We start from the raw sequence: 12,826 nt of genomic DNA on the forward strand, positions 1-12,826 counted from the left end.
TGCTTTAGGAAAGGCAGTGTCGCCCTGGCCGGGTGACAGCATCGTCCCGATACACCAGCGCTGCAGGTTCCATCCCAGGGCAGGGCGCACATAAGAGTCAACCAATGAATCCATAAATAAGTGGAACGACAAATGTCTCTCTCTCTTTTCCTCTCCCTTCCCCCTTCTCTCTAAAATCAATCAATAAATTTAAAAAAAATTTTTTTAAAGTGTTTTTCTCATTATTGATTTTAGAGAGGGAGAGAGAGGAAAGGAGAGGCAGAAACATCGATGAGAGAGAACATCGACTGGCCGCCTCCTGCATGCCCCCCACTGGGGATCTGGCCCACAACCTGGGCATGTGCCCTGACCAGGAATCGAACCGGCAGCCTCTTGGTGCATGAGTTGACGCTCAACCACTGAGCCACACCGGCCAGGCTAAAAAAAATTTTTTTAAAGAAAGACAGTATTAATAAGAAAAATGCACTTCAAGTATTTTTATTTTTATTATAATTTTTTTTAATTTTAGACAGGGAGTAAGGGAGGGGGTGGGCATCGATGTGAGAGAGACACATCAATCCATTGCCTCCTGTACCAACCCCGTCCAGGGACTGAACCTACAACCTGGGTATGTGCCCTGACCAAGAATCGAACCCATGACCCTCCAGTGCTCAGGAGGACGCTCCAGCCAACTGAGCCACACCGCCCAGGGCTCAAGTGTTTTTCAAACTGCTAAATGTTTTATTTGCTTTAAAAAATATAAAAGGCCCATAAAAAAAAATCTAACAATAACCTTCTAGAGATGTGTAGTACAAAATTAAGTTTTGTTTTTTTAAATAAACAAAGCCCGGCTGGTGTGGCTCAGTTGATTGGAGCGTCCTCCTGAGCACTGGAGGGTCATGGGTTTGATTCCTGGTCAGGCCACATACCCAGGTTGTAGGTTCAGTCCCTGTCATCCCCTGGACTGGGAGGTCCCAGTTTGATGCCCAGTCAGGGCACATGCCCAGGTTGTGGGCTCGATCCCCAGGAGGGGGTGTGCAGGAGGCGGCCGATCAATGTATCTCCCTCACATTGATGTTTCTCTCTCCCTTCTTCTCTCTCTAAAAAAATCAATGAAAACATATATTTTTTTAAATTACAAATTAAACAAAAATTGTAATTATTCACCTATGAGCAAATTTCGTTTTTCTACATAGTTATTGATAAGTCTGGACAGATACAGAAAAGATAGTAAGATAGTTTGTATTTCCCTCCCCGAGTTGAGTCAATGATGTTTAGGTTTCACATCTCCATGGCCACTGCACTCTCTCCTGGATGTTTACCATCAATAGCAACCCTGGTCCACGTGTGCTCAAACTTGCCTGGGCCATTGGGGTGTTTTGCTTTAAACGTTTCTTTGTGTAGCTCAGACTAAGCTGAGTAGGAAGCACCCTGTGATTAATGACAGCTCTTGGGAGTGAGATAAGGAAAAGGTTGTCTCATTACTTTTTGTTTTCTTTACTTTGTTTCCCCTTTTTAAAATTCTTTTTAGTAAATATGATTTAGCTTGATTGATTCTAAATTCCCAGTAGATTTAGGCAGAACTTAATGAAAGTCCATTTTTTTATTCTCTGTCTCTTATAGAAGTTTACAAATCCTGTCTAGTAAAATGATGCCTTTTTGATCTTTATTCTTAAAGAATATTTGGTCTTATTCTTTCCTTGTCTCTACCTTAGGTCAGCTTCTGGTTTCTCTTGAAAGAGTAGACTTAGGTTTTCTCTTATTATAAAAAATGTAAAAACATCTTTCATTTCTAATAACGTTAAGTTTTTATTCCGTGCCTCACAGATGAAAGAGTTTTTAACTTGCAGTACTTTTAACCAACTGAACTGCCTGGGTAACAAAGAGAAATACTTTTAAAAGCCTAGTATAAGGAAGTCTGGTATTTTTATTCATGCATAATTTTCTTTTGTGTTCCAGATTTGAACTTTCTGTCTCCCATCTCATTACCCAGAAGTCTCCTGGAGCTGCTGCACTGCCCCCTGGGGCACTGTCACCGGTGCAGCGAGCCCATGTTTACAATTGTCTACCCCAAGCTCTTTCCCTTGAGAGAGACGCCGATGGCTGGGCTGCACCAAGGGTAATCATACCTGAGTGGACACCCGGGCTTGCACCTGGGCGAGCGGTGGGCGTTCAGGGAGGGGCGGGTGGCATGCGTGGAGGTATCATGAAGTCAGCAGCTACATAGGACCATGGCGTGCTTCCTGGGATAGGGCTACATGAAACATGCACATTTTTGACATCACAAAAAAACTGCTCTTTCCTTTATTACTTTTTTGCTCATATACAGAAGTTTTATTGCATATATTATTTAGAGTAGCTCATTCTTTGCAAGAGTGTTTTTCTGCTATTCCCTTGTTCTATAGTCTTCAGGCAATAAGGAATGTAAGAACAAAATATTTATTATATAATGGGACCGGCCCAGCCCTTCTGTTTAATTGAAAGTGTGTGGCTGACCTAAGTGTGTGTGTGTGTGTGTGCAAGTGTGCTTGTGAGTGCAAGTGTGCATGTGTGTGTGCACGAGTGTGTGTATTTTGAATCTCTAACTCTTCCAAATGGCATTCTCTTGCAACTCTCTGTTTCTTGGCACAATGCCTTCAATTTGCTAAAAATGTTCACTACGTAAAAAAAAAAACCTATACTGGTAGTTTAAAAAAGAATATCAGACAATTAAAAATAGGACATCAAATAAAAAATCCCCCATTAGCACAACCAAAGCATATAGATTTTCTAAATTTAAGATTTTTCTAAGTTTGCATTTTTCAAAGGTAAAAAAAAAAAGAGTACTAGAATACCTTACTTATCCATCAAATGTGGTACTTGGGGTTCATAAATTTTCCAGATACCTTGTAACCTCTATTCAGTGCCACAAGGCGTTTCTTTTGTCAGTTCTGTGGAATGAGAGCGAGCGAGGGCAGGGTGCTGAACCCCTCTGAGCCTCAAAATGGGGACAGAACAGCCTGCTAGGCAGGGCCATCCTGGGGCTTAGTAACGAGGAAGGCAAACACCTGGCACGTAATAGGTGTTCGGCAGTGAGAGTTCCCTTTTCCATCTCTCTGCCCGCCCCGCCCAAACTGCATTGATCTTTTCCTTACCCTGAATAATCCTATTTTGCTATACTTTCAGTTCCTGTTTCCATGTTCTGTAGTTTTAACATTTGCTGGTTTACTGTAGCTGTGGACAGAAACTTCTCCAAACCTTTCTCATCCTAGATGATCAGATCACCAAGTTTAGTGGAATTCCATTTAAATTAGAGTTGAAAGGACTGACTCAGAGTCTGAGTGTAATACACAATGAATACAATGAAAAGTGAAACAGGCACATCTACAAGAAGCAGATCACGTGCCCAGGCTGATAAAGACGCCTCCACTGGGAGACTTCGGGCGAATTACTCAGCTTCTCTGAGCTTCACCTTTTCATCAGCAAAATGAGCATAATAATAACATCTATCTATTTAATAAGGTCATTGTGAGGATTAAGTGAGATGATTCATGTAAAGAGCCCAGCATGGTGCCTGATATGTAATAAATACTAAGTAAATGTTAACTGTGAACTGTTTTTGTAGCTCAGAGACTTAAAAAATTTACTGTAGCCCATCCAGTGTGGTTCACTGGTTGAGCATCGACCCATGCACCAAGAGGTCGCCGGTTCGATTACTAAGTTTCGAGTGCACAGTTCTATATGATACCTTCTGTATATTGCATTATGTGCTCACCTCTCAAAATCTAGTATGAAACTTTAAAAAATGTTTTTGTGTGTATTATTAATATTCATAATCGTATCTTTATATTAGTAAGCTCATACTAGGAAAATCAACCAATTCATTAAATCCTAATGCACTGTTAGTGCATAATTTCCTATAGAAGATACTTTCTTCCCATAAATGTAAAAATGGGAACATTTCAGAATGGACAGGCTGCTCTGTTAATAGCTGATAAAATTCTAAATGCCTATTTCAAAAGATACACTTTCTTTTTAACATGGTCATTAATTTGTGAAAGTAAAGTAGATTCTTCAAATGAAGTCATTTTTGTGTTAATCTAGATTCTTCAAATGAAGTCATTTTTGTGTTAATCTTTACATGGAACTTGGGAAACTTATTTAGTATTCGCATATTCCATTTACTTCTACTTATTCTAGAAATTCGGTATGAATAATCTTACATTGTTTCAGAACATAAACATAATAATATTAGTTGAATAAAACACGGGTATCAAGTACATAGGACTTAGATGATGCCCTTTTGTTGGCTTTCCGTGTTGAGTTAATGCCGGGGTCTGAAATCAAGAGTTGGTGTCTTTCACTGGGTCCAGCAGACGTTGCTCCTCCCCGGGTTGCTATGGAGATTGTATTAAAAGCATTGACTTGAGTTTCTACCATAGTCTTTAAAGCACCTTCTGGTAACTGAAAACCAAATACTTGAACCTTACAGTACCTTATTGCTGAAAGTAAAATCAATATTTTTTGTTTTTGTTTTTGTTTTTTTTTATCCTCACAGGAGGACATTTTTCCATTTTTTATTCAGGTAGAGTGGGAGGGAGAGAGAGGAACAGAGAGAGAGAGAGAGAGAAACATCGATGTGAAAGGGACACATCGAGTGGTTGCCACCCCCACGACCGACCAGGGACGGGGACAAACTGCAACCGAGGTACATGCCCTTAGCGGGAACCGAACCCGGGTCTCTCAGGACCGCAGGTCGACGCTCTAACCGCTGAGCCAAACCGGCCAGGGCTTTTCTTTTTTTTTTTTCTTTTTTTTTTTTCTTGATATTTTGTTCAGATAGAGTGGGGGGGAGAGAGAGAGAGAGAGAGAGAGAGAGAGAGAGAAAGAGAGAGAGAGAAAGAGAGAAAGAAACATCGACGTGAAAGGGACAGGGACAAACCGCAACCAAGGTACGTGCCCTTAGCGGGAATCGAACCCGGGTCTGTCTGGACCGCAGGCTGACGCTCTAACCGGCCAGGGCAAAATCAATAATGTCATAAACTCTAAAAGGTCTTGGTAACCTTATTTTTAAGTGTTCTAATATATTTAGTTCCGTTTGCATTGCTTGCCGTAAAATAATAGTTTCAGTCTGTGTCTAAATTAATGTGGACATCTGGCATTATTGTAAAAGAACATATTGAATATTCTTCTAAAATACCAAGTTCCATACAAGTGTTAGTTCCAACCTAAATTTAATACAGAGTGAAGTAAAAAGAAGTTACTGTAACTGTACATAAATAATAAATACCCAAACCTTCAAATATCTATAGCAGAAAAGAATGATTGGTATATTGATAACTTTTGATCCTTATAGGGATAGCAAATTTTCATTCCCAAACTTATTGTTCATTTTTTATTTTTGTTTATTTATTTTTAAAAATATTCTTTTTATTGATTTTAGAGAGAGAAGACGAAGGGGGGGGGAGAGAGAGAGAGAGAGAGAAAAAAAAACACTGATGAGAGAGAACATTGATTGGCCGCCTCCTGCACGCCCCCCACTGGGGATCGGGCCCAGTGGGCGTGTGTCCTGACTGGGAATCGAATCAGCGACCTCTTGGAGCATGGGTCGACACTCAATCACTGAGCCACACCAGCCGGCCATTGTTTATTTTTTTAAATGAAGAACATCAACTTAGAGGATTTTTCTTCCTCATTGAATCACTGAAGAATTATGGATCCACCATCTACTATGTGCCAAACTCTGTATGAGGTTTTGGGGATTTAACTATGACCAAACCACCTGATTCTTCTTTTCTCATACATATCTCACTCCTAAATTTCTAGGGCACGGACTAATCAAGTGAGAAGCCAGTATGGCCCTGGCCAATTCGGCTCAGCGGTTAGAGTGTCGGCCCGCGGACCGGAGAGTCCTGGGTTTGGTTCCCGCGAAGGCAGTGGTTCTCCACCTTCCTGGTGCCGCGACCCTTTAATACAGTTCCTCGTGTTGTGGTGCCCCCAACCATAAAATTATTGTTGTTGCGACTTCATAACTGTAATTTTGCTACTGTTATGTCTTAGGCGACCCCTGTGAAAGGGTCGTTCGACCCCCAGAGGGGTTGTGACCCACAGGGTGAGAACTGCTGCGCTAGGGCCTCGGTTGCAGTTTGTCCCCGGCCCTGGTGGGGTCGTGCGGGGGGCAGCCACTCGATGTGTCTCTCTTGCATCGATCTCTCTCTCTCTCTCTCTTCCTCTCTCCCTCTCGCTCTATCCGAAGATAAATGCAAAAATGTCCTCAGGTGAGAATAAAAAAAAGAGAGAGAGAGAAGTCAGTATGTAATATTTAAGGCTCTGTTTCTGCACATGGAATCTTCCCATGAGAGACAGATAACAAAAATGTAACAAGCAGATATAATATGTTATCTAATGATCCTCCCATAAGTTAATATATACACAGGCTTTCAGTTTTGTCTGATCAACTCTGTCTAATAAATATTATTTTTCCTTTGGCTTGAATTTCTGTATGAGTCAAGGATGTGCTTTTTCTAATCAGGAAACACATTTGCAGTGAAAATACCACATTTCTTATGATTACTGTGGGCTCCAATATGCACCAACAACATTGTGATTTATTTTTTTTAGAATAGTGGTATTTCTAAGTAAGCTGAAATGCTCTTTCTTGTGCCTTTCCTATAAATATGCTCAGATTCTAAAGCAACAAATGTCATGTCTGATCTTTGTATAATTTATCAGCATCTCTTTCCTCACTGTACAGTTGATTGCTTAGCTCCAAGTATCTCCCCTAAAACTGTCACGTCGTTAGTGCCACAGTTCTGGCGTAAAGCACCTACCCAGCACGGATCTGTTTTAAGGCAGTAGACTTGTTGGTATACTTGGGACAAATCAGATCATTAATGCAACAGGCAGGTACAGTGTGTTTTTACATGAGTCTCCCAAAAGTAAATAGTACACAGACTTGAGATGTCTTTGTAGCGCAAATGTAACTCTTCCAAGTGACCCACACTACCCCCTTGAGTGTGCATCGTAGGAAGTTAATGGTGATCCAGAGGGCATTATGCTTCAGTAAGTAAAAATCCCACATCTCTATAGATTTGGATTCTTTTTTTTTTTTTAAACATTGTTTTTTTTTTTATTATTATTATTTTTAATCCTCACCCGAGGACATTTTTCCATTTTTTTTTTTGTTGTTCAGATAGAGCGGGAGGGAGAGAGAGGAAGAGAGAGAGAGAGAAACATCGACATGAAAGGGACACATCGAGTGGCTGCCACCCGCACGACCGACCAGGGCCGGGGACAAACTACAACCGAGGTACATGCCCTTAGCGGGAACCGAACCCGGGTCTCTCTGGACCGCAGGCCAACGCTCAACCGCTGAGCCAAACTGGCCAGGGCTAGATTTGGATTCTTTTGCTTAGAACTTTTTTTTTTAATTCTTTCATTATAGTATGAAATGTATCGCTTCTGTGAATGATTTTTGCTTAATATCATTATCTTTAAAAAACAGTTAAGATTAGTTAGCTGATTCTCAAAAATACACTTGCCGTTTAAGATCATTTTGTGTCAAGGTTTTCTTTCAATTGTGATTTATACAAATATATACATTCTGGTGTAGCAAATAATCTGAATTCGAGTTCTAACCAATAAAATATTTTTTTAATTAAGGTAATACAAAGTATATAATAATTTAAAATGTATATAAGTTAGGAAAATCTCAAAAATGATGCTTACCTTTTCATTTTTTTATGAGTATAATTTTCAAAGCAGAAGGTTTTCATTTCGATCAAGTCAAACGTATCATTTTAATTTTATAGGTAGTGCTTTTTGTGTCATAAGAAATCTTTATCTACCCCAAGATCCTGAAAATGTTCTCCAGTGTTCTTTCTTTAAGTCCACTGTTCTGTGTCTATCTCTTAGGCAATACCAAACTGTCTTGATTACTGTAGTTATGTATCAGGTAAAGTGATACCTCCACTTTACTCTTCTCTCTCAGGATTGTTTAACTATTCTAGGGCCTCTGCCTTTCCATATTAACTTTTAGAATAAGCTTATCTTTGTCTCCAAAAACTCGTGTGGATTTTGGTAAGAATTGCATTCAAATCTATAGATCGATTTGGAAAGAATTAATATATTCACTATGTTGAGTCTTCAAATACATAAACACAGTATGTCTCTCTATTTACTCAGGTATTCCTTTATTTCTTTCATCAGCATTTGATCATTTTCAGTATACAGGTCCTTACATGTTAAGTCGATACCCAAGTATTTTACTTTTTTTGTGTGATTATACATTATCTTACAGTTTTTAATTTCAGCTTTCATGTGTTCATTGATAGTATATGGAGATATGGTTGATTTTTAAATTTTTATCTTAAGTGCTTGAAACCTTACTGAATTTGCTTAAAAGGCCAGGAGTGTTTTTGTAGATTCCTTGGCATTTTCTTTGTAGTCAGTCATGTCATGCTATCTGAAAGTAGGGATAGTTTTATTTCTTCCTTCTTAATCTGTATGGCTTTTATTTCTTTTTTCTTGCTTTATTACAGTGGTTAGAACTTCCAGTAGTATGTTGACTAAGGTGGTGGAAATAGACATCATTATAAAGTATGATGTTAGCAAGTTCTGTTTGTAGATTCTGTTAATTATATTGAAAAAGATCCCTTCTGTTCCTAGTTTGCTGAGAGTTTTTAGCATGAATAGATTATATTTTGTTAAATGATTTTCTGAGTCCATTGACACCATACAAATTTTTCTTTGTTAACCTGTCGATATGATGGATGACATTGGTTTTCAAATGTTGAATCAACCTAACAGACCCGGAATAATTCGCACTTGATGTCACCATTTTTTAATTTGATGTAATTTTCATTTCCATTCAGTTCATGTAAGGTTTTTTCCTTTGAGACTGCCTCTTTAACCCATGGGAAAGTGGTCATTTGACCGATGGGTTAGAAAAGGTCAAAGAACTGTGCTATTTAATTTTGACTTGCTTTAGACTTAAATTGCTCTTTATCCTCCAACTTCCTGGTGAAATTTTAAGCTATTGATTTTAGAGCATTTTTTTTTCTAATACTTGTATTCAGTGCTATAAATTTCCCCTTAGTACTGTTTTTACTGGGAAGAGGACCTCAAACTCTATTAACCCGATTCTGAAATTACCTCTACAACCAATCTCTGTGACTACATCTGTAGAATAAATTCTGTAAAATTACTTTTTTTATGCTCTCAGGGTGTGTGTTTCTGTGTGTATATGTCTTCTAGCTAAATAGGGGAGGTTTTCTGTTACATGATTTTTATAATGCTTTTGAAATTCTGTCATTGCACTGTGGTTCTAGTAAGCAGAATCCAGACCATAACACGAAGAAAGCTTGTTTTCTTTTGCTGTTAACTGAGGGATATTATGTCATCTGCAAACAGCTAATAAAATGAGCACGCACATAGCTCACCTGATTCTAGGGCTGGCTCGATTTCAAAAGGAAACTTACACTTCTGCCATGTGCTGTGTTGACCATACCTAGTCCTTTATTTTAACCAAGAAAAAGACTGTCTGTAGTGGGAAGAATCCCGAGACTGTAATCTTGAACTCACAGTGTTCTCTCCCTTTCTCCCTCTCCAGGAGGACGACTGTTAGTTTTGTGGCCTACTGCTGCTCCACCCAGTGTCTGCAGACTTTTGACCTACTGAGTTGATAAACACTCGAGAACCTCAGGAGTCTTGCCAGCATAACGCTGCAGCTGCCTGCACGGCACACAGTGCTGTGTCGCAGGGGGACAGGAGTCCAGCCAGGCCAAGCAGACTTACACCCTGTCCTGTCCGGTCCTGTCCGGTCCTGTCCGGTGCGGGGCCCGCAGAGCACTCTGGAAGGGTCAGGATCGAGCTTCAGAGCTGAAATGCCTTCCTCTTGCCCCCCGACTTGGAATACATCCTCCCCAAATTAAGGACCCTTTGTCTCGTGTGTTTTTCTTTTCATGCAAGTGTCTCTTACGCAAACTGCTGAGTTTGATGTGCCTCCCGAATCTAATTTAGAGCAAGTGTCAGTCCCCTGAACTATAATTCGATAACATTGTCAAGTGAGCTTTTGGACTCATAGAACTCAATGACACTTTTAATTTTCTCTTTCTTCCCCCAGAGAGTAATTTTCCCTAGAGGTTGTTCTCCGTGTTCATAACAGATTTCAGCACCCTACATGGCCTCAATAATATTGAAGAGTAGAGGGTGGGGGTGCTCCTGAGAGAAGTCAGACCCCAGGGGAGGCTCCCTAGGGTCCTAGCATACACCCTCTAGAAAGTTATAACCTAGTTGATAAGTTTTGCAAAGTGTTGAGAGACTTTTGTGTGGGATTTAAAAAATAAAAATGTAGATTATAAGTAAAATCCACACTTATTTTGAAAGACTACAGAAAAATAAATTTTGCAATGTTCGATTTCCCAATAAGATTTTTTTTATATATATCTGAGAAGAGTTTGAGGGACATTTGAGGCTTTAAAAGACATGCTCCTTTTTTTCCTGGATCTAAACATTTTCTGGCTAAAGAGAAAGGAGAGGAAAGTACATCAGAATACGACCTCCAGTGTTTCTGGGTAGTTGGGGTTATGATCAAATTTACAGTGACTGAAATATTTCTGTGACACGTGGAGAGCAGCCTTCAGCGACTTCTGCTGCCAGTGTTTAGCAGGGTGATTCTGAGTGAGCTCGTGCACGCTCATTGACATCCCTGGTGCGTTAGGTTACCTCCACCGCGACCCCAGATTTCTTACGTGCTTACCACACTTTTGTCCAGTTGCCACTGAGAACCGACAGGAAAAGCAGGTCCAGGTTCAGCCTTGGGCTGTTGCAGCAAAGGCCACAAATGGGCATCTGAGGTGACACTCCGGCAGAGACAGGCTGTTAACGGAGGGTCCCACAGCTGCTCTTTGAAAGGGTGGCATTTTCACGTGGCTTCGCTGCCTGGTGTTCATCTGGAGGCTTTTATATTTTTCGACATTTTAATTGCGCGGTGTTTGCTCTGAGGCACGACGGAAAGGGGGAACCAAGAAGGTTTACTTGGGCCCTGGCCGGTTTGGCTCAGCTGTTAGAGCGTCGGCCTGCGGTCCGGAGAGACCCGGGTTCGGTTCCCGCTAAGGGCACGTACTTCGGTTGCAGTTTGTCTCCGGCCGTGGTTGGTCGTGCGGGTGGCAGCCACTCGATGTGTCCCTTCACGTCGATGTTTCTCTCTCTCTCCCTCCAACTCTATCTATGCAAAAATGGAAAAATATCCTCGGGTGAGGATAAAAAAAAAAAAAAAGGTTTACTTGGTCAGAAAGTTATTTTCCAAAACTTTCGGGCTCATCTAATATTCGGTCTCTGGAACTTTGCTAGCTGCCCTAAACCTGGGATGCTCGGCTCGACCAGCGCCAGAAATCCTACCTAGTTACCGACAACGGTGTGATCTCTTCGCAGCGCGTCCCCTGCTGCCGGAAAGCAGACTGTCCTTGGAGCAGGGCGAAGGGAGAGTGACGTATGTACCAGCTGCCTTTCCACTGTCCCCCCTCCCTCCTGTCCCTTTCACAGCTCGGCCTGCGCAGCCTCAAAGGCTGGCAGCACAATAGACACCGAAGATCTACATCAAAATATAACACTTCTTTCATCCTCAATAACTGACGTTTTAGTGGAAGCTCTACATGTATGCAGGTGAAAATGTGGCATACGCCTTCATAAATGCACTCCAGGCCTCTGGCTGCTGCCTGTCACTTAGAGGACAGTAAATACATCGCAGCATCTATCCATTTCACCCTCTACGGTCATGTCTTCAAATGAAACGTGCTCACCTGATACTCAGGATTCTCACTGGATGAGGACACCTGTGATACTTTTAGCTTGTTTGAAATTTTACAAAGACACGCTCCAAGTATCCTCTCCGTACCTGTTACATCCGATGCGCATTGGGCCACCTTGGGGCGGTCTCAAGCTTAACCCTTTGTGCAGCAACCAGCTTCATTGAGGAGAAATGCAGTTTATAATTTGGCTTCCCTAGTGCTGTTCATCGTAAGAAATTCGTGCCGGGTTCACTGATGTCCTTCTTAACATGTTGATGTTACATGGGCGTATTGGAAATGGGAGAAAATTTGCCTACATGCTGTGTCTGTGAATTGTGTGCAGGGCTTTGCAGAAATCTCTGAAGTAGTTTTATTGTGTTTTCTTGACTAACAGTTATGCTACATAGAGAAATGTTTCATGCAAAAATAATAATGCGAAGAAACGAATTACTTGGAAAATCTAGTCTGTTCAGGTGAGTTTACATCAGTAATCTGACTCGTGGTTAATGAGAAATTTGAAAATCCCGAATACCCTGTTGGGCAGGGGCCTGCTTATGACAGAGTGTAAAAGACGATCCATTTTAAGTGGATTACCCCATCGATGTCATTCAAAATGCCTAATCATTCTCATACCAAAATCCCAGACTACGTAACTTTGTGTAGATAAAATGTTGCATCTTCAATGAATAAAATATATATTTTGCCCTGGCCAGTGTTGCTCCGTGGTTAGAGCGTCGGCCTGTGCATCAAAGGGTCTCGGGTTCGATTCCCAGTCAAGGGCACGTACCTGGGTTACAGGTTTGACCCCCCACCCTGGTCCAGGTATCTCTCACGTCGACGTTTCTCTCTCTCTCTCCTCCTTCCCTCCCTCCCTTCCATTCTCTCTAAAAATAAATGGAAAAAATATCCTCCGGTGAGGATTAACAAAAAAAATAAAATGTATATTTTGAGCACACTTAAAACATTTTTCAAAATGTTTAAATGATCAATATATAAGAGAGCCCTGGCTGGTGGAGAAGTCACTCTGCGTAATAGAAATGAGTGACAATCTCCTCTGTCACCCGCCCCCTTCCAGAAAA

General features: G+C 41.0%; 1 protein-coding gene across 2 annotated transcripts in view; it reads left to right on the forward strand.

The window, feature by feature from the left end:
• LRRC28 (leucine rich repeat containing 28) overlaps positions 1 to 9,895 on the forward strand; it is a 77,941-nt gene extending 68,046 nt beyond the window's left edge. For both annotated transcript variants that reach the window (XM_036277924.1, XM_036277925.1), the window contains 2 exons: positions 1,939 to 2,098; positions 9,569 to 9,895. In XM_036277924.1, the coding sequence (XP_036133817.1) occupies positions 1,939 to 2,098; positions 9,569 to 9,641 (233 nt within the window). In that variant the 3' untranslated portion in view covers positions 9,642 to 9,895. The remainder of the gene's footprint in view (positions 1 to 1,938; positions 2,099 to 9,568) is intronic.
• Positions 9,896 to 12,826: the final 2,931 nt, after the last annotated feature.

Source organism: Molossus molossus, unplaced genomic scaffold (assembly GCF_014108415.1).
Source record: "Molossus molossus isolate mMolMol1 unplaced genomic scaffold, mMolMol1.p scaffold_m16_p_24, whole genome shotgun sequence".
NCBI lineage: Eukaryota > Metazoa > Chordata > Mammalia > Chiroptera > Molossidae > Molossus > Molossus molossus.